Consider the following 21,821-nt stretch of genomic DNA (forward strand, 5'->3'; position numbering starts at 1 on the left):
CACTGTAATTAAATTATACTTAAGGTTTTCACATGAATTTTTAAAACAATATAATCACTGATATTGTTATTGATATTCTTTGCTCTTGACCACTAGATGCATATTGGGTTAGAAAGATGGTCAGAAGGCTGGAGAACCTAACCACTGAGGACAGGTTGAGGGAGCTGAATTTGTACAGCTTGGAGAAGAGAAGATAAGAGACTTAAATTTGATATCAAGAGATACTCAGAGCATGGTAAGGCACTGAGACAGGTTGTCCAGAGAAGCTGTGGATGCCCAATCCCTGGAGGCATTCAAGGCCAGGCTGGATGGGCAGCCTGATCTGGTTGGGGGCACCCCTGACCACTGCAGGGGATTTGGAAAAAAATGATCTTTAAAGTCCCTTCCAATTCATGATTTGGTTGCCAAAGGCTTGTTTGCTCAATTTTTGTCAATGACAAACGACAAAAAGACAAAGGAAATAAGAATGAATTGAGCAAATTAAAGTTTAAAAAAAAAATCTCACCTTTTCATTTATTAATTCCTGCACATCCTCTCATGTTTCCTACAGGGTATCTTGGGGGATTGTTGGGGGAAAGATAATCATTTGTGAGGGAAAAAAAAAAAATCATAAATCTAAAATAAGGTATCTTGAACCAAGAACTTGGATTTGAAATCTAGCTCTTGTCTTCTTATTTGATGTTTTCTCTTGTTCTTCAGATTAATACATAATCCAGTCTGAAGGAAATGAGCTGAAATTCAACCTTACAGTTGTGAAATGAAGTTAGTAATGGGACTGTGGAGACAGATTTTACAACCTAGAGGAGGAGGCTGTAAGGTGCAGAGCACAATACCGCAATGCAAAGGAGAAGACATGCAATGTCAAGGGAAACTGCTGGAAGAAGCAGCTGAAAGAATATAAGGAGTTATACACGTTCATCAAGGGTCACAGAGCATCCAATTGCTTTCATATCAGCAAACATATTAATCTAATCATAATAGAGTTTCCCAGTCTGGAATATGAGGCTATGTAATACCTGAGGAGTTTCTGAAGTTTCAAAATTCATTTATTACTTTCCTATACCACAGAAAAACAAAACAAAACAACCTCCCCTCCCCCCCCCCCCCCAAAAACCAAACCACTAAACAAGAAAAAAAAAGCAACTGTATGTTCATTGCTACAGAAGATTTTTCTTTTTTCTGCACAACTGTACAATGTGACTCATTGATAGAAACTGTTTTATTGTGTTGTATCTCTGATTATTTTTGCTATTACCTGATCAGCTACTGCCCGTGCTAGTTTGTCCATCCTTGATCCTGCCTCTGCAATCTTCTTGGCTGCATTAATGACATCAGATGTATTCTTCAGTGGTCCTTTACCTCTGTGAAATACAAAGAAATGATGAACAATACAGATAAATTATGAAAGGAAACAGTTTTAATGACCTTGTTTAGTACTTGATTTTAAAACAGTAACAGGGATAACTTCTTAATTTATTACAAATTCTCCCTTTAATTACTTTGTATAGTAGAGATTGATTAAAATGTGGTCTGCTATTTTTCCTCTCTCTTATGAAATGCCTCTCTAGCAATTTAGTTTGATGGTGCCTTAAGCACAAGCTACACTTAATAGTATATGCATTTTTAAGTGCTTATTAAACCAATGTTCTTTCTGCAATACACAGCTATTAAAAACTATGCCATTCCCATGCCAACCGTTAATGTTAAGCCTATCAATTCTAGAGCAAGGCTGCCATGTTTTAGAAAGCTTTTCTTTTAGATATATCATAAAACAATGATTCTTAAAGTATAATTCTGTTACATTTAAGACATGCATAATTTGCTTTAAGACTGATCCTATACTTTTAAGATACTACACAAACATCTGATTTTAATCACTATAGTTATGAATTGTAGAGGAAAAAAAAATCATTGCAGACTTTTCTGAGTTTGTTTCAGACCCAAAACTTTTATCCTGTTTATAATAACATTTGCTACCACTCCCAATAATGCCTCCACTAGAAGCAAACTGATTTTCCTCATTTATTTATTTCTTTTTGATCATATGTGGAGAAATGCAGCTTCAGACAAGACAGATGGAAAATTATGATCTTCAAGTATCCCCATTCTGTTGAACTTAAACTGGAGCAGAACTCCTTCATAGTGACCTCATATGCTTTCACATTCATTCCCTCAGCAGATCTGACCATCTCAAATTCCACACACTTGAAATTTTTTACTGTTTTAACACTGCAGTGGTTACAGCCAATCAAAATATGTGATGTGATACCTGATGCAAATAGGGACGCATTTGATTATTATTTTTTTTAATTTACTTCAAATGTGGCAGTAGTTTTTCTCTCATATTAGTCCTGTTCTTTTGATGGTAGAAAATGCAATTCAATGTTTGATACATTAAGTTTGATGCTTAATGTATCAAACATTGTCCAGGAGGTTGCAGAAAGCATTCCTATTCTGGGATGTTGCTTTAGAATGCTGTTTCTTCATTATGTGAAATGATCACACTGCTTGGGCAGTTTTTCACTTTGTTTTTTGAAGAGAAGGAACAGAGAGCCAAAGAGAAGAATAATGCAAAGGTAACTAAGACTTCTCAGACATATCACCCTTCATGGGAGGCTCTGCATTGTCATTTGTATACAGGAGTTGTGAGTCTGCTGCCAAAAGAATAGTTGTGAAAGCACATGCTGAGAGAACACTGAGCAAGCTGAGAGAATGATTGTTCAGAAAGAAATACAGGAGTCATCTATTAAAATGTAGATAAACTTTCTATATACATATTTGAAATGCATAAAAATGCTTGGTAATTGCTATACCAATTACCCTTCCATGCAAATTAATTAACATACATATATATGTAAGTTATGTGCAAACACTGTATTATCAATGCAGACACTGTTTCCCATGAAATAGGCTGAATGCTTCAGACACAAGGCTGGATAGAGAAATCTATTTGAGCATCTCAGTAGATTGAATAAATAGATCTTTTACTTCAATCCTCAAAAAAACAGAAGGATTTTTGCCTAGTTTTATCTAATCATATTTTGATAAATATCATTTATACTCTTGGACTCCCATTAAGAGTAAACATTGAAATAGCTGTAACTTAATATGGTAATCTGTAATTCAAAGAATCTTATAAAAAGTTCTCCCTGGTGTCATTAACAATATAACCACATTTAAACAAAATAATTATGTTTATCTGATATCATTAGTGAATGATCTTTTGATGATTTGCAATTAGAAAGGAAGAAGATGTCAGTAGAAAAAATGAAATGAAAGCAAAAAAATTAAAATCATTAGTGACAGACTCCAATGAAGTATAAGATCAAGAAGGTTTCGTATTTAAATTGTCTTTTGAAAGAGACAATTTTTTTCTGAAAGAGGTTCATTCTTCAAAACGATACAAAGAGTTTTGCTGTTATTTTTGATTAACACAAATCATGTTGAAATGTTGAAAGTTCATACAGGCACATGCTTTTACATTGGTACTAAACAAAATGTCACTTGAGTATAATAGCGTTGCAGACTGTCTTTACTGCTGATGTTCAAGATGATCTGCAAATAAAACTGATTTGCAAACAATACAAAAAATTCAAATGTTTTTTCAAATATGGTGAAATATCTAGAGCAGCCATGCACAGAAAACCACCATCTCCTTAAGGATTTAGTGTGTTATTAAGCTGTATATCCCTCAAAACAGCACATCACATCAATAGGCTATGAAGTGCAACAAAAAGGAAAGATGTCTGAAGAAATCCTCAGCAAAGACCATTTTGTTCTTACCTAGTGAAGTCTGTCATTTCCATCATAATCATGCACATCTGCTTTGCCAACACAATGATGTCATTACCACTGTCATCCCACTTGGCCACTTCTGCATCCAATTTGCTCTTTTCTTGGTGAAATATCTCTACCTGCTCAGCAATCTTAGCCTTTTCCTCCTGGGGGAGCTGAGCCATGATAGCCTGAAGAAAAAATATGGGAGAAACTGGACATGAAAAAAGGATGTGAGAAATATATACATTGATTCAAATTGCATTCTAGTTTCTTTTTATGGCAGTGGAAGACACCAAACAAAATCCCTTAAGCATTTGACTTCTGTTAGGACGGACAGAAAGAAAGTATGTAGAATGTCTACAAGTTTTCTTTTACTTTTAACATTTTTAAAAAGATGTGATATGCAGGTTATTCACTATCACATACAAGAAGATTAAGATTTAACAGAAATTATCTTTAACCTTTTGAAAATGAACAAAATCTATGGAAAAAGATAGACTGAATCGCTAGCATCTCCCTTAGTCTTGTTCTCTGTCAGAAGTACAGAGGTTTTCTGCTTAAACAAGCTATGACATGCAAGATAATACATTTGAAGTGAGCTGTAATGAATGTACTTTCAATAACTTTTAGTAATCTAATTGTATCATGAAAGATATGCAAAAAACTATTGCACAAGTTGATACTAATTTGCTTCGACATTATCAACAAAGTAGAAAATTCCCCCACCTCCTTAAAAAGAAAAGCCTGCAAAATTATACTAACTGTTTTTGAAGATCAAATGGACACTTCCAGTAATGATTTCCAAGTTGAGCTACCATTTAGCTTTAGGGTTCTTAAGACCACATTATGTATTTAATGGGGTGTGACATATATTTAAGTGTTGTAACATTTTTTCTTGTTTATGTCACTTTCAATCAGCTGAAGTCTATCTCTATGTATTCTTAAAATGCTCTTGGCTTTTAAAAATTAATAATTGACCTTTTCCAAAACTGAAATTAAGAAAGGTTATAAACAGTAGATCAAAAAATGATAAATTTGCAGGCTAATCAAATTAAAATTCAACACACGATGTTTAATTAGGCCTTATCAATGTAACTCAGCAGCTGTAAATGTTACCATATTAGTCTTTTCACAGAAAAATGCATTTCAAGTCAAGCTAATAAATATATAAGAATACATATGAAGCACATACACTAAAACTGATACATTAACTGAAATGAAGAGAATGTGATTAGGAGAATCAGAATTTGGAGAGCTGGTTTGTATGTCATGCACGTGTGTCTTCTCTGTGGGCATCTTCATTTGTACAGCCTTTAAACTGGTATACAGTGTTTTAACATTTCAATTCCAGCTACTAATACACTTTTAAAGAAGCTATATCCTGTAGCAACTGCAGATCTTAAAGTTTTGTGGCTACCGAATACTGACATAAGCATTTCTACTGTAATGCTAATAGCTTTACAGAGTAAGCATATTAAATCCATTACAGTCCACAACTAAAAATCTAGCTTTTCTAAGGAAAGGCTTCAAATAAGTTACCACCATACTTTGCAGACTCACTTCAGTGAATCACTCAAGACTGTGGACTGTGTGCCTTCTGCACAGTATGCTTTCATTTTGTGTTTTCATTCGTTTGTTGCATCCTGTGATATACTGCATTATAAGTTATTCAGTAGCGGGACTGTCTTTATAGTATATTATGTTTATACAGCATGCAGCTGATCAAAGCAGAAGGTTTGAAGTGCAGCAGTGATAATAACCGCAATGAAAGTAATACAATTTAAGACTCCTAAGTCTCTAGGTGAACTAGATTCTTAGCAAAACTATTATTGCAATCTGTACTTGGTTTTCAGACCAAAAAAGGATTATGTGATACCTAATCCTACATGTAAACAAACAAAAACCAAAAACACACACAACCAAACCATGAAATTCTAGTATTACATTTCAGTACTTTTGTATTTGAGACTTACTTTAATAATCATTTAAATATTTCAAACAATATGTTATGCTTTCTAACATATAATAACTCCTCAAAGATATTCACCCACATCCACAACATCACCAAGCTGGCAGGCATGGGATCTACAATCCGAATCACATCTTCCTCTAGGTGATGAGGCTACTAGTCATGATATCATATCCAGGAGGCCCAACAGGAGAAACTACATTTTTGTTCTAGGGATGTAATGACAAAGAAACAGCTTTTCTGATATCTGCTACGGCTTCTGCCTTGCCTTGCCCTTTCCCTTCCCCTTCCGTTTCCCCTTCCCCTTCCTTTCCCTTCCCTTCCCTTTAACATCTGTATTCGATATTCATGGAGATGAATCAAAGACAAGACTTCTGCACATTTCATTCCATCTGTCTTGCATTCCTCCCATACCTCTAAGTAAACCTAATTTAGGCTGACATTACCTTTTCAGTGTCTAAAATGTATGCTTCATGCCCTAGCATACTGTTGTTCTTTATACAACAGCTGATAACCTCTCAGTTCATGTCCTTTGAAATTTTTCACACTATCATTGCCTTTTAGCCTTCAAAGTTCTCAGCCTTGTAAATCCTCTTCCAGAATTAATAGTAAGAAGTCAACTTCCTTCCCACTAGCTTTTGCTATAGTGCTTGTGTATGTGTGTGGAGATGCTTCTTGTCTCATCCATTATTTCACTTCAGCAAGTTCTACTATGAGTATAAACATGTAGGCATGTAAAACAGCCATGGAAATAATTCAAGCATCTCTCAGTTCCCTGGTGGTTCTCTGCTAGAAAATTCTGGTGTTATTACTATTTTTCTTCTGTTATTTTTTTGACTCTCTTTCTTTGTCATGCTATTTGTCCCCCAAATTATATTCTGTTATTATTGTTTTTAATTTGAGCTGACCAGTCTGGTTAGTGTAAAATAAACATGCATCAGAAGGTTATGTAATCCTGTGTGTCAACAAATTCCACTTTTCCAGCACCTGTGACCCCTGAAGCACTCATCAGCTTAATTTGCAATCCCCATGTACAAGCTAAGGTCACAAATCACAATGAGTCTAGTTCATCATGATATAATTACCTTGGTAAAATTACATTGACTCAGTAACAAGTGTCTTCAATTACAATTAAATTACAGGGACTGCTCAGCTGTACTTGACAAGTTTGCACACTGGGAAACATGACTAATGTAAGATTTCTCTGGATATAGCATTTGGTGCCTTGACAACATTTATTTATTTATTTTAATTTGCTGAATACTCCCATAATTACAGTACATTCTAAACCTGTAAGGCCTTCCAGAGCAAACAGCTCATACAACGCAACACAGGATCATTCAATAAACTCAGTGCTTTTGAGATAGGTAGGACATGAAAAACTCTACCAGGGTTAGATTACTGCTATTGTGTCTTACATGACTCTGAAGACCTGAAATCACTGCATTTGCCTTCTGAGGCATAGTTTTTCATTTGCAGCTACACCAACACTTAGCATACATGGGGTTTACACTCACCCTTGCACTCTGGCCAGCAATAAGCTGGTCATCTTCAGTCTGAACACTCGTTCGGCTGCGAACGTCATAATCTTCCTGCTCAAAGTCTGAATCATCCTCCAGCTCTTCAGGGGTCTAGAGAATGAGACAGGGAAAGAAAGCAAGAGGAGAGATGACAATCTTATAAAGGATACAAATCCTGTGTACAGTAAGCTCTTATTTCATTGATTACCTGCCCAAAAAACAGTTTCCCTTTTGTTTTAAATTGTGTGCCCTCTCAGTCAAGAACCGAAATTGAATTGTCTTAAAAATTAAGTTGTTTCAACTTGAGTTTCCTTTACAGATGGCATTTATCATTACCTTGCTGCAACTTTTCTTAATTCTGTTAACGTAACAAATGTAGTTCCACGAACAAACATCTTATGGAAACATTAACAACCGGAATGCAGTATTTCAAAATAATCTTATTTCATTTATAAATGGATACTGCAACTGCTGTAATCTTCCAAATATGTATGCATGCAGAGAGAAAGAAAGAAACAGCCTGCTTTAAACCAGTGTTTAGTATTATATTCTATATGGATGGTGTAAGAACAAATATAGGCCTCAGAATGGAAGATTATATTGCTTTTGTCATTTGAACAGTGTCTAATAAAAGCAGTCTGTCCACAAGTAACTTTGGTTGGTACAATAGATGTAGTAAAAGAAAAAGGAGATCATAATAATTACAGAGAGATCCTCACCCTACTGGCTACCCACATACTTTAGTGTTAACCTAGAGGACCAATCAACACCAAAGAAGTCAGTCACGCTGTAATTTCCTGCTTGGAGGCACTGTCAAGTTTCCTAGCAGAGGTGCTAATCATTGCCAGTTGTCATTACAGCTCTTGAAGATTAATCTTGAAGATTAGCAGTCACCAGGAACTGTTCCAAACCCTCTAACGTAATGTAGAGAAGTCTTTTGTCGATATTTATATTACAGCCTGGTTTCCAACATGAAGTGCACATCACTGTAACAGAAAAATCAGCAGCTTTGCTAACTACATGGTAAAGTGCACATGACAAGAAGAAAAAACACAGCCATCTTCATATGGCTGAAATGAATTAGACACATATTTTGTTGCTGAACACTTGAGGAAGAAATAACCAAGTATGACAGTGTGGTAATGAAACACTGGCAGCATCTCTGAAGAGACACATGCCCAAATAACATGCCTAGCAAGTTGGAGAGAAGATGAAATCCAGGTTAGAAAATAAATGTCTTTTCTCCTCTGGCATAACAAAGAAAGGAACGATTGCAACCATTGTTGTAATGTCCAATGATCTTTTTGTCCAAGCGTCTTTAATCACTTAACATCTTCTCTCTGCTAAATGACCTGAGGGCAGGATGTGACTTTAAAATCTGTCGTAAGCAAATCAGCTACTAACAAACAGCACATACCTCCCAAAGCAAGACAGAATATTTCCAGTTATAGGGCCCACCACTAGCCTGTAGCAGTAACTGGGTGGAATGTTTCAGACCGTTCAATGTAAATCAGCTGACTCTTTCCCATCTTCCAAGTCCAATCAGCCAGTCGGTTACACTGTCATTGTAAAACCAGCACCCTTCCTCAGGTACACTTTTTTTTGTTTTGTTTTGTCTGCACACTTTTATATATATAAGACTATAAAAGATAACAAGAAGCCCCTTCCCAGCTTTTTGTAGTCCGAGTTGCAGGGCTGTGTAAGGGCTATGATAGTTTAACCTGGAGAGAACAGCCAGGTGGAATATTCAAAATATTACATCCCAACAGTGTAAGCACACTAAGCACAGGAGGACTCTTCTTAAAGAGGGAAAACATTCTCAAACTTCTGTGTTCAAGTAATTTATCCTTAAAGAAACATTCAGAAAAAAACGCATTGCTGTCACTTACTGCATAACCTTCACAATCTTAATATCTGTGGTCTTTAAAAAATGGAAACTTAATCAGTATTGGTCTGTAACTTGGAGAAAAGCAGTGCCAAACAAAAGGACAAGGTAATGGAACAGTTATAACATACTACCAATTCAAGAAATTCCAGAATTTTCCCTATCTGCAAGTGAGATCTAATCCAGTACTAACTTTCAGATTCACTTTCTTAAGGTTTTCAAGTGTGGAGAATTCAACACCCTCATTTTCTTGCAAAAGCAGCTACGCTTTTCATTAGGATGAAGAATAGCAGTGAATTGCTAACTGTAGGCTGCCATTTCAAACACATGGTATGTTCTTCACTGTTGTGCTGCTGCTTTGCTATATCTGATGTCTTGGAGATGCAGCCTCAATTTAAATCTCTCTGATTTGCTCAGAGACAAAGGAAAAAAAGAAAAAAGTAAAAAAAAAAATATATAGGAAAGTATCTTTACTGAAGGCATTTTTATTCCTTAGCTGAGTCTTCCAAACTTATTAGAAGAAATCCAATTTTTGTGCACAACTAACAAGACCATGGTATTTAAAACCCAGTTTCCAAGACAACAGTCTGTTACTTAATTTATCTGAGTTGGATGACAGAAGGACTGATTTGTTCCTGTAGAAATCTGAATCTATGGCCATAAAAACTAAGGAAACGTGGATTTGAAATCAGGGACAGTTTCTAAACAAAACTCTTACAACCAGCTGTGTAAGAAGGAGCCAGAGCCATTTTCAAAACAAAAGATTTTAAAAAGTCATTGATTTTGTAATGCCAGTATGAATATGTGATTTATCATAGAATCATAAACACTGGAAAAGACCAAGATCATCTAGTCAACCATCAACCCATTTATGCATGAATTAGATGTAAAGTGATGTCAATATATAGAATTATAAAAGCTATTTGTTTAATATTTCACCAATTCAAAAATACTTAATGAAGATAAAGAGACTCACTATGCTATGTGCTTAAAAACTGTAAGATGCAATTGTAAGAAATTCAGCACTGTAAACATCAAGTCAAGTTAACCTTGTAATGAGTAGAAATGAAAATATTTCCCTATGTTCTACCACTAAAATACTTTCTACTTCTAAAAGCCAAGGAGAAAAAAAGACTATAATATGCTTTTATATTTCACTCCATGCTACTCTGGGCATTTTTTTTTTTTTTTTTTTTTTTGTACATAGGCAGCTGCAGCCACAGTGACTCAGGTGCTTCAAGCACCATCTGAGTGGCAAAGACAAAGAACCTCTCTCACAGTATGTCCTCAGCTGTTTAATGATTAAAGTAAAAACTAACTGCACACACACTTGAAAAGCAAAAGGCCCTCAATACAGACAACAGACTCTGCTGTAGTGCCCTTTGGAGAAAGACTGTTTTAAAAGCTGATGTGGTTGTGCACTAAGTCTAGTTTTCCAGAGGGTAGGGGATGTAGCAGGATCTAGGATTTCACCCCAGTGCTTATCCGATAGTTTATCAAGGCTAAGCCCCTATTAACAAGTAAAAGAGGATTCATACTTCCAAACTATTCAAGACCCCACACTCACACTGATCTCATCTCATTTTTATTCAGGCTAGGTGTGGTCTGCTCCCATGGAATGAAATTCCCACACTGTCAGGAGTGCACTTAATGTGTACATCTTCCCAGTTACCAATTACATTCAAGTTAATGTCCTCCAGAACTGCTCCATAATGTGGACCAAAGTATAGCAAGTGGTAAAACTGGAGTTTGGATGCAGAAGGGCACTCTTGATTTAAAAAAAAAAAAAAAAAAAAAAAAAGCCTTGCTATTAGGGAGGCTGCCAGTAGTAAAGGCCATGTGTGAAGAGAGTGGTCTCATAGATGCAAAAGAATGTGGAAAGGTGCTGTTTAATTGTTCCTAGCTGTAGAGCAGGTTTCCATCTAACAACTGAGAGAATTTCACAAGTATTTACAAAAAAAAAGTGTAATTTGTTGCCTGTGCTGTAATTTCAAAAGATGATGGAACAAAGCTATTATTTTCTTATTTTTAGACTCTATAATTATACTCCTAAATTTGTTTATACTACTTCTTCAATTGTGAAAGAGATCTATTCAGATTATAAAAACAGCCCCCAATGCAAAATAAGCCTCCTTCCTACTCCAAACAGACATTAAATTCTACCCTTTCCAAGGAAAAAGAGAAGATATGTTTCCCTCTTTCCTTCAGATTACTAAAATAATACCAACAAAAAATAATTTAAAATGTGGCTTTATTTCCTCAATGGAATGAGAGAATCATCTCTGACAAATTTTAATCTTCCATAGCATACTCAAACAATTACTGCCTGAAAATAATTGTTTGAGGCAGATGCTGTAAAAAGTTTGCAAGATTTATATATATATATAATTCTACAAGAAGTTTTGCAGCCTGAGTGTGCAGGAATTAAGAAATTATTAGATAAAAATATTCTCTACTTTGTTTTTTATAGCATAATGTCTACCCCTTAATTGCATTTTCTATTTCAACATGAGATGTCCGGATGGGAATACTAGAAAGTATCTCAAACTTAAACTAAATTGTGTTTTACAGAAAATAAGGTTCTGAGTCAGCAAACTCTGGTTTATGTAAATTTATAGATGTGAATTTTCCCAGTTAATTCACAAGGATAATGAGACCATTTATTTGCTTTAGTTCTCTGCCTGGGTAAGGAGCACTACATTTAGCTCCATAAATAAGTTAATTGTTTGAATGAAAAAATACATCTTCCTAATCTGAGTAAGCAGAATTCATTAGCTCGTATCACATACAGAGTGAAAAGTGGTAGTGATACAATTGCAAAAGTAACCTGGGATGTTTCTAAGGAGACTGTGAAGCCTGCATGCTGATCAGCTTTGCAAGCTAATCATTAACATAACAGCAAAATGGCACTGAAATAAGTGAACTTAAAATGGTGCTTTTTGCTAAGCCAAAAATCTCATTCCGGATAGAAGGTCTCATAGCAACCTCTGTGAGATAGATGTGCAAGTGGGTCCTGGGAGCCAAAACTCTGCGTAGGGGACAGAAGAAAATAGATCTGTAGAAGTACCCATGCCATGATTGCATCTTATGAAGCAGTTTAAATGTCTGACTGTTGAGGACTGAAATGTGCTTAGAAGTGGCTTCTAGAATCATAGGACATCCCAGATAGGAAGAGACCCTTAAGGATCACTGAGTCTACTCTTTGTTCCACACAAGACCACCCAGAAATCAGACCATATGCCTGGGAGCACTATCTAGACTCTTCTTAAACTCTGGCAGCTTGTGGCCTTGACCATTGCCCAGCGGAGACTGTTCTAGGGCTCAGCCACCCTCTGGAGAAGAACCTTTTCTTGATGTCCAACCTGAGCCTTCCCTGAGGTTCACTTGTCCAAAAAAAATGTTTGGAAACATTTGCTACAGACTAAGAAACTGTATGGTCAAAGGAAGAACAGGTCTTCTTCTTCCATTCCAGACCAGAAGTCTTGCAAATATTCCAATGTAGCACATCTCCAAAAAGGATATGTTTGATCCAACAATGCCTTTAATTTAGGCTACCCAAGGGTTGCACAGGGTACAGGAACATGATTTATATTTTGCAGTTAGAAAATCAAGACTGTCAAAAGCTTTCTGTGTAGATGTTAATGTAATGTACTGTGACATGTATAATGACTAAAACAAAGCAATTTTGGAGTGCTCCAACTGCCTGAAGGCTTTAGTCAGTGCTATAGTAGATTTGCATGCAAAAGTGTATGTTTTATGTTTACTCAGATGAGCGAGTTGTTGCTTTACCACTGTTGCTTCAAAAGAGACAGTTTTCTTTGAGATCTTCACTATGAGTTCATTTGTATGTGGCCTTCATCAGGGCAGGTAAATTGTTTTTCATACAAAAATTTAAATTGGGATGTCCAAAACAATCTTTTATTTTTAAATATTTGCCTTTGGACTAGATTGAAAAGTAAGATACAGATATACTCACAACTAGTTCGATACGTAAAAACAAACAAACAAACAAATAAATAAATAAATAAATATGCCTGAGCAAATTGAATCAACTGGTTAGTCAACAACGAAATTACACATTCTTCAGCTCAGTAAACATTCAAAACCATCCCTGCAGAGATTCAGTGGAGCTGCAAGATAATTTATTTATTCATTTAGATTTTAACCAGACTTACCTCATATCCTAGGCAGCACACATACATTCAAAAAACATTCTACACAAAGTTTGAAAATCTTATTAATATATTGCTACTGCTATGGAAGCGGTTCTACTTAATACTGAGCTTCCATCTATGGGCAGTTGTGATCAAATAATCTCTAAAATGTTAAATAATATTTTCTTGCTCATCCCCTGACGTCTTTTCTTAAGAATACATTTTTTTTTCTGCACAGATTTTTATTTTATGATTGTTTCGATGTCAGGCTTTTCTGGCAAATTATAAAACAAGGCTGAGTCCAAGTAGCTTTTCTATTCCTCTTATCCAGTGTGTGGCACTTTTCTTCAAGCCCCAACTTTTATTTCCCAGGTGCCTTACATACCCTTATCATCAGAACAGCTTTCCTGATGTCACGAACTCCATCATAAACCAAGCGGGAGGCATCTATGAACTCGTTCTCTTCAAATGGCTGTGGTACATTCGCACTCAGCGCTTCAATGGCAACCTCAACTTGTTCAGCAAAACGTGGCATAACTAGATTAAAGAAAATGAAAGGCAACAAGATTAGACACCTCCTTCCGTGAACATTCTCTCCCTGCCCTTGGGCATAAACACTTTTCAGTAGGCATGGTACATGTTGTTGTCACGACTTCAAGACCTAGGAAGGCTCACAGGGCAGTTTTACATGCATGCTTTTTGTAGAGAGCTCTGGCACATTTTCTACTACAGACAAAACAGCCATCCTCATACTCTTGGCACCAACTGAATAATAAAGAATATAAAAATCTCCTTTTAATTGATTCTTTACTAAGTTTTATATGACATCAATAGCTCATTATGTGAGCTATCAGGAAAATTCTTTTAAAACCTTTAAACTTGGAATGAACATAGTACAATATCTGTATCAAATGATCAAAGGAAAATATAGCTATTCCACCTACTAATTTAGATTGGGTAACTCTAGTCTGGCTCATATTGAATAGTAAAAGGGACAAAACACCGTTGGAATGCAAGATTTAGCGAGCGGCCTCTGTGAAGACATATAAAAAGACATTCTTTATTATCATCTTGTATATATTATAAAAAGTAGTCATAGCTATAAGGTAATGGTATTATCAAATGTAGCATGGGCTTTATGAAACATATCTTAAAGCAATTATTTGTTTACGTAAATACTCCAACAGCTTTCCTTGAAGTAACTGTAATAACGAAAGTCATCATTTCTTCTAGGAAGTAAATTTTCATTGTGGCAGAAAACCCCATTTTCTTCTTAAATAAATGCCCTTAAATTTGTTCTTACTCATACTGAAAACAGTATATTTAATGGCTCTCACTTAACATCTGTTTTAAAGCAAAAATAATTTAAAAACAAAAACAACACAAAAAACATGACGCAAGACTAGTTTACATTTTGAAGAGCAACTGGAAACACTCACTGTTGTTTTCAGTTTCTGGCATTTCAGTAATACTCACTGAATGCTTTTTCTTAAAAGAGAAAACTTTAAAGGGATTAATCTATTTAAATCTTGCTTATGCTGACTTTATATATGTTTGTTCATGCACGAAGATGAAAGAACTGAATTGAATTTTTCATGCAGATAATGTTCAGTAAGCGCAGAAGTGCTTGGAATGTATTGGGGCAAACAGGAAAAAGTGATATTGACAATAGACTTCAATAAAGTAAGCATTAATAAAACACTGCTAAGCAAAGGGGAAACATTTTAAGTAGGAGTTGAAGAGCGATGGAAGTAAATACATATATCAAATTATCTTAATTAATGGAACACTTGAAAGGATATTAGGAGACTAAAGTAATTGCATAATGAACTCTAACCTAAAACAAACAAACAAAAAAAAAAAAACAAAAAAAAAACAATCCCTAAAAATATAATGAAAACAAGTTAGCTAAGAATCAAAATAAAAATATTTAGGGTCAATGGGATAAAACAAGCAAAGTTAGAAATGCAAAAATGGCAGTAGAAAAGGAGGCAAAGGATCCTAATATTTAGGATTCCTAAATTTCTGTCAAGAATTTCGTAAACAGTAAATCTGATCAGGTATTTAACACAGTTAATAGTAAATGCAGCAGACCTGAATTAGGAAGGGACAGTTTATCTATATAAACATACATAAATATATCTATCAAATATATCTTCAAATATACAGAATTTAATCTACAGTACTTAAGAAGTTAAAAAGCAATAACAGTTAGCGTTTAGATTTAGAGATTTTAGAGAAAAAAGTAGGCATCTATTATTAGAAAGGTAAAAGAGAAGAGCTATAGATTCAATCTATTTTCCGTACCGAGACAGAAGTGAAACATAACGTAAAGCAATAACGCTTTATTATTTTATAAATAATGAGCAGGTGTTGGACAGGCAAAAGATTTGTCATGAATTGGGTGTATCAAAACATTTCCACATTTTCCTTGTCAGAGTAGCTAAATAATGGAGAGAAACACAGAATGGTTTGGGTAGGAAGGGACCCTTAAGATCATCTAGTTCCAACAGGCTGTTACAGGGAAACCTTCCACTACACCAAGTTGCTCAAAGCCCCATCCAGCCTGAACTTGAATACTTCCAGGAAGGGGCATTCATAATCTCACTGGGCAACCTGTTCTGCTAACTGTAGTTTGACTTTGGTAAGGTTTTTGACAGAGTTACCCACATGCATTGCATGTGAAAGCTTCAACAATTTTAACCTTGCCTATGTGGCCACAAATTAGTCCATAATTTACATTATTACATATGAAAATTATCTGTTTTTAAAAATGGAAATAAACTACATTATGAATTGTTTACTTGCTTACCAACTGTATTTTTACATCAGTGCTTAGTTTTGATTAGATAAGCATGAAAAAACATCTTAAACTAATTAGATGCTATTTCCTAAAGGTTTTTCTAAGTTACCCTTTAACACAGTAAAGTTTTTGAAAATTGAGTTGAGAGCTGTTAAGGTTATTGGGACACACTTGAGGAGCTCCATGACAGTGACGTATGGTAAATATCCAATTCAATTGTACCCACAAAAACTCCTGTTTTTCTTATCTGTCATATACTGTACAAAAAGGGATATTCTTAAGCTGAGAAGAAGAACTCAGACAAAGATAACAAACCTGTATCAGGAGTTGAAGCTCTTCAATGACAGATGACAATTTATTTACCATGTAAAGAGACTTTTGCTATGAATTTGAACTTCAAAGATAAATCAGTACTTTAGGAAAAAAAAAAAAGGCTTCAGTTTTCAAGCAATTTTTCTGTCCAGAGGACTAGACATATATATATATAAAATTTTATTTTAACAGCATCATTATAGCTACCTCTTCTTGGAGGTTTCAGTTTAAAGAGACAAGTTGAGAAATTCTCAATTTTTTATATTCAGGGTTTTAAATCTAAGGGAATCAATCACCTTAAGACCAGAAGTTGTTCTCTGAAGCTAAACTGTTCTCAGACAAACTAGATACTTGAGATCCTGAGAAACTATTGTTCTCAGACATACTGGCATAGTCAGCTTTGCACCCTGGCAAGCTCTTGATAGAGCTGCATTCATTTATTTATTTGTGTGCCAAGCACAAGTCCAAATAGCCTGCAAGTGACTGTAAAAAGTTGGACAAAGAGATTTAGTTAAAATTAATCAGAAAGCACATGCCATACTAAAGATTTTGACCACCACACTGTTGGAAGCTGGAGGGTCCCTGATAATCCCACACACATAATCTATGCTTCTACTAAAGATCACAGTTACATCACATAAATTAGTAGAACCATCAAGGATGACTGGCACAACTGTAAATTAGAAGTTACCAGAGGAGGTTAAGATAACAAAAAAATTCCATGAATGACCCACTCCACAAGAAAAAAACGGTGCTCTGTTACAGAAACGATTCATTATTCAGATTTAATAGGTTTTATTAAAAGAAATATAACTTAACAAATTAGGACTTCTGGATGAAATTTCTTTCAGGTTTCTTTTTTTGTTGCTGTTTTGTTGTTCATTTTTTTTACTCCTAAAATGGATTTCCAAATGGATTTAATGGTATCTTATTTATCTGAGGAAGGAGCACCCTCTCCCAGGATATTTAAGGATTTTAAACAGGTATTTTAAAAATAGTTCTCATATTTATTTGACATATCCTGTCCAAGATGGCACAGTATCTCAATTGGATTTGGAGGGTGAAGTAGGAAATATACATGTCACCTGATTTAGTCTCAAGAGTTTGGTAAAATCGGGTACGATAAGAACTGTAAAATATTAACTAGAAAATTCTAAATACTCCATAAGTGGTTCAGTAAATTGTAGCCCTAGATTATAGTGTAATTCTAAACATTTGAATCTTGATTATCATATTGCTAATTAAAATGAAAAAGCTTTATACCTGTCTATTAAAGCAATTTACCACATATGACAGCATTAGACTAACTGTCGAGAAGAGCAGATTTGATATAAATATTTTGTTGCTTGTTGCATATTGAGCAGAGACATGTGGACACATATATATTAATATTGTTTTGGTTGTCACATATGAAGAAGTGCTAGCATATAATTATGTTTATGTTTTATGTCACTGAGTTGGCTTTTCAGAGTTCGCTGTTCTGTGCTCAGAGATGTGGTCACTGATGTCTGTTGTAGCTAAATACCCAGCAATACAAATGTAAATGCTCATTAGTTCAGGATGTTAAATTCTATGTTTCAGGAAAGAACAAAAGTAAAAGTGAAAAAAACTGGCAATATGGTATTTTTAGTGCTATGGCAGAGAAAATGATTAAGTGTTACTAGTACTCAGCTGGCCCAAGCACAAGACCATCTTTTTTCTTCTTGTTATTCATTGACTCACCTTTTCCTTGTTGAAATGGTTAATGAATATACCTACTCCAGCATAGGAGAGAAATACAGCCTCTGTAGAAACATGGAATATTTGCATGCAGCGGATTTGATGATCTTGAAGGTCTTCTCCAACCTGAGCAATTTTATGATTCTATAATTCTATGATGTGGTTATGCTACCAACTACTGTGATATATGGACACATGTAAAAGAAAAAGCCCTTCAAATTTTAACCTGATTGAATTGTCATTAACAGGAAATGTCAGGGGAAAACTAAGGTAAACATTATTAGAGGAAAGTGCCTTGTGGCAAACATAGGCAATCATGTAATGAAAGGGTACTTCAAAAAGCATGCAAACAAGGATTGTAAAAGAAGGCTGTAGGGACATACGTGTCTCATCAATTTCAGATGTCTCACTCATTCTCCTGCCTACTTATGCAAATAAAAACCACATGCAGTGTATAGCCCCCAACTTTTATTACTACTAAACAGAACTACCTTCAGGTTAATACTCCAAATAAAAGCTAGTTTTAGCTCTTCAAAAATTTAAATCCAGAAAGTAGTCGTGGGTTGTTGGATGCAAAATGGATCATACAACACTAACCACAGCGAAATGCCATTTGTGGCATTAGCTATAAGTTTGTGTATATCTGCATGTAGACGTGTGTAGGCAAGAGGATGAAAGGGATACCAGTGATTTTATTTTAAATTTTATTTTACATTAACGTACAAATCACATTCATATTCACAAAACATTCTGGTGAAGCCAGTCAACCTTCACTGCATTTCTCCACCTATATTTGCTAGACATGGAATCACATAATCCTTAGAGTTGGAAGGGGTCTTTAAAGGTCATCTAGTCCAACTCCCCTGCAATGAATGCAGACATTCACAACTAGATCAGGTTGTCCAGGGCCTGATCCAGCCTCACCCTGTAAGTCTCCAGGGACAAGGAATCCACAACAGAATTGGGCAACCTGTGCCAGTGCCTCATCATCCTCACTGTAAGACTTTTTCCTTATATTCAACCTAAATCCACGCTCTTTAGGCTTGAAACCATTTCCCCATTAGACATTAGTCTTATGCACTAATTTGAGGTATGTTGTGCGTGTAAAGAGTATCTGTGCCCCACTGTTCATATTGCTGACACATCTTTTTTTCTGAGAGGATGAATTAACTCAGAGCCTTTCTGTCAGTGAATATAAGGTCCTCAGTTTAGATAAATGTTCCTTTTACGTTGAAAAATTAAATAAAATTATCTTTTATTGTCATTTTTCTGATAACAAAGCTCCTGTACTCTCATGCGTCAAACTAGCGTTTTTCTTTTGGCAAATTTTGCTTCTTTCTGTTCACCTGCTGATTAATATGTCATACAATATCAACCACAGCACTGCCCCTGAAGTAATACAGGATGCTTTTTTTTTTTTTCTTTTTTTAAGATGGTGAGAAATGGTCATTTATACTTTTCTTCTCTTTCTTAATCCATCAAAGACTTTAAAATTCACTCTGTTTTCTCATTTTCCAATCACCTATGTGTGAAGGATTTTATAAAAAAAAAAAAAAACTTTGAAAAATCTGAATCAATTACATTATATTCTCCTTCAGTATATATTCCACTCTAAAGCTGTGAAAATGGACAGAAAAAGAAACAGTATTGAATGTGTTAGACACTGCTGTGATCTAATCATCTCTTACATGTCTCACGTAATTATTTTATAATATATTTTGCATATTTTCTCATTGTATTCTAGCTGAAAATTCTTTAAATCAAACCAAGCATTTCCTTGAAATATGAATGTAATTTTGAATCTTCACTGGCTCTTTGGTATAAAGTGATTTTTTTTCCTAAATAATGTATTAAAATCTTTTTGTTGGTGATACCTTCATCTCTGCACTTCAGTTTAGCAAAACTCTAAAGTGTGGCAATGCTTTGCAGAATAAAAGCCATAATTTCATAAATGTCCTTGGATATAGGGTCTCATTGTGAGGATGATAGTATCCATAAGTTGTACTATAACCACCTGGAGCTCACATAAAACATGAATTTAACATCATTCATTTTTAAAATAGTTTCCATTTTAGAATTTTTAGCTCTCCCTCAGAGTCAGTATGCCTTTTTGATTACTGATATGCTTAAATTTATCTTCTTGCTTCTGCATTTTTTTCATTTCATATCATTGCTGAAAAATCCATCTCTACAACATTTTACTATTAGCTTTGATAACATCATTTAGCTGCTTTTGCCTAGTGATAAATATCTTCAAAGTTTGTCTTACTGTCACTGATAAAACTCCCAGTCTTTTTGCTGAATTGCCAGGAGTGCTCGTTTTGAACCTTAGTCCGTTCAAATAATGACAAAATATAGAATTTGAGTCAAAACAGAAGTCAGAGAGACATACTTAAAAAAGAAAAGCTAACAGGAAAAAAAACACAAAACAAAAAAGCAAACCAGTTATTGGGTTATTAGGGTATTTCTAAAACATGCTAAAAGCTGAAACTCCAGTTTCTGATCTGAATCATACAGTAGATGATTCCAAAGTTTCCAGTTTCTTTTGCAGGACTGTGTAAACCAAAGAATTAGAGTACTGGTTATTCCCACTTGTTTTCCAGATATCGCAGTGCAAACTGAAGAAAACAAACACAGCCCTTTCCAGTCAGTTCTGGTTCTGTTTGTTTGGATACTAATACTTTTTCCCTTTAGCTGCTACAGCTTCTCAAGAAATTACTGAGTAGATCGCGAACACCTCCTTATTAGAGGCAATGGGCCCTTTTCAGCAGGTTTCTGAGGTGCTCAGCGTTATGAAAGATCTCAAGATTCATATAGAAATTGCATTCTGCCTTCTCTTATTCCCTTGCCCTGCATGTTGCCCTTTTCCTTGTTTCTCACCTCCTTCTCCTCTCTCTTTTTTCCCCATCCTTCTGTCCTTCCTTCTTTCTTTTACCATATATAGCGGAATTATATGTTATGTATTTTTCTGACTTTTTAAATTGCATTTCTGTTTTCTCTAAAAACGCTAAGCAAATGCCAGTGGTAAACAACAAGGAGAAATTCAACAGGACCCTACAGAAATCCCTGTTTGCCAATCTCTGGGCTGTTTTTGGCCCTGGTTCTGCCCACTGCTCCTAATCGTGACCCCCAGCCATGGCCTGACAAGGAAGCCACTGGCCCTTTTTTTGTAGGAAATCAAGTTAAAGATGTAGGAATACATTATTTTCTCAACTGTCCCCCAAAAACAAGGACAAAAAATGAAAATTAAGCCCTGAAGCTTTAGTGTACTCCAGTGCACACTTAACATCCACTGAAATCTGTGTTTTGTCTTTGTTCTGAGTAAGACCCATAGATTCAGTGGTTTTATAGTTTTCATCTTAGATTTATAAGAATCTCAGCAAATGAGAGTCAAGCTTTTAGTTTGTTTTTAAAGGAAAATAAAAGTACCCAATTAAAAAGAGACATTAGCCAATACATCCTGATGTAATACCACTCTCGGACAATAATCTAGCCTCAAACAAGTGCTTGGCTGTTAAGTTAAGGTTAGTTAAGCACAACTGAGAAAGCACAGAAACAGTGGAAAGAAATAACTATACATTTCAAAGGAGATTTAGGCTGTAAATTAAAGCAACAAACAAATAAAACTTTAAGGTGAAAAGTTATTAAAGTAAGGCTTGCATGATTGCATTTTCTCAAAAAC

The 21,821-nt window shown here is 35.1% G+C and overlaps 1 protein-coding gene across 8 annotated transcripts in view; it reads right to left on the reverse strand.

The window, feature by feature from the left end:
- Positions 1 to 21,821, reverse strand: part of CTNNA2 (catenin alpha 2) — a 456,804-nt gene that overhangs the window by 27,399 nt on the left and 407,584 nt on the right. For all 8 annotated transcript variants that reach the window (XM_048942164.1, XM_048942165.1, XM_048942167.1 and 5 more), the window contains 4 exons: positions 13,691 to 13,842; positions 7,264 to 7,377; positions 3,784 to 3,965; positions 1,256 to 1,361 (listed from right to left, as the gene is read on the reverse strand). In XM_048942164.1, the coding sequence (XP_048798121.1) occupies positions 1,256 to 1,361; positions 3,784 to 3,965; positions 7,264 to 7,377; positions 13,691 to 13,842 (554 nt within the window). The remainder of the gene's footprint in view (positions 1 to 1,255; positions 1,362 to 3,783; positions 3,966 to 7,263; positions 7,378 to 13,690; positions 13,843 to 21,821) is intronic.

Source organism: Lagopus muta, chromosome 4 (genome assembly GCF_023343835.1).
Source record: "Lagopus muta isolate bLagMut1 chromosome 4, bLagMut1 primary, whole genome shotgun sequence".
Classification (NCBI taxonomy): domain Eukaryota; kingdom Metazoa; phylum Chordata; class Aves; order Galliformes; family Phasianidae; genus Lagopus; species Lagopus muta.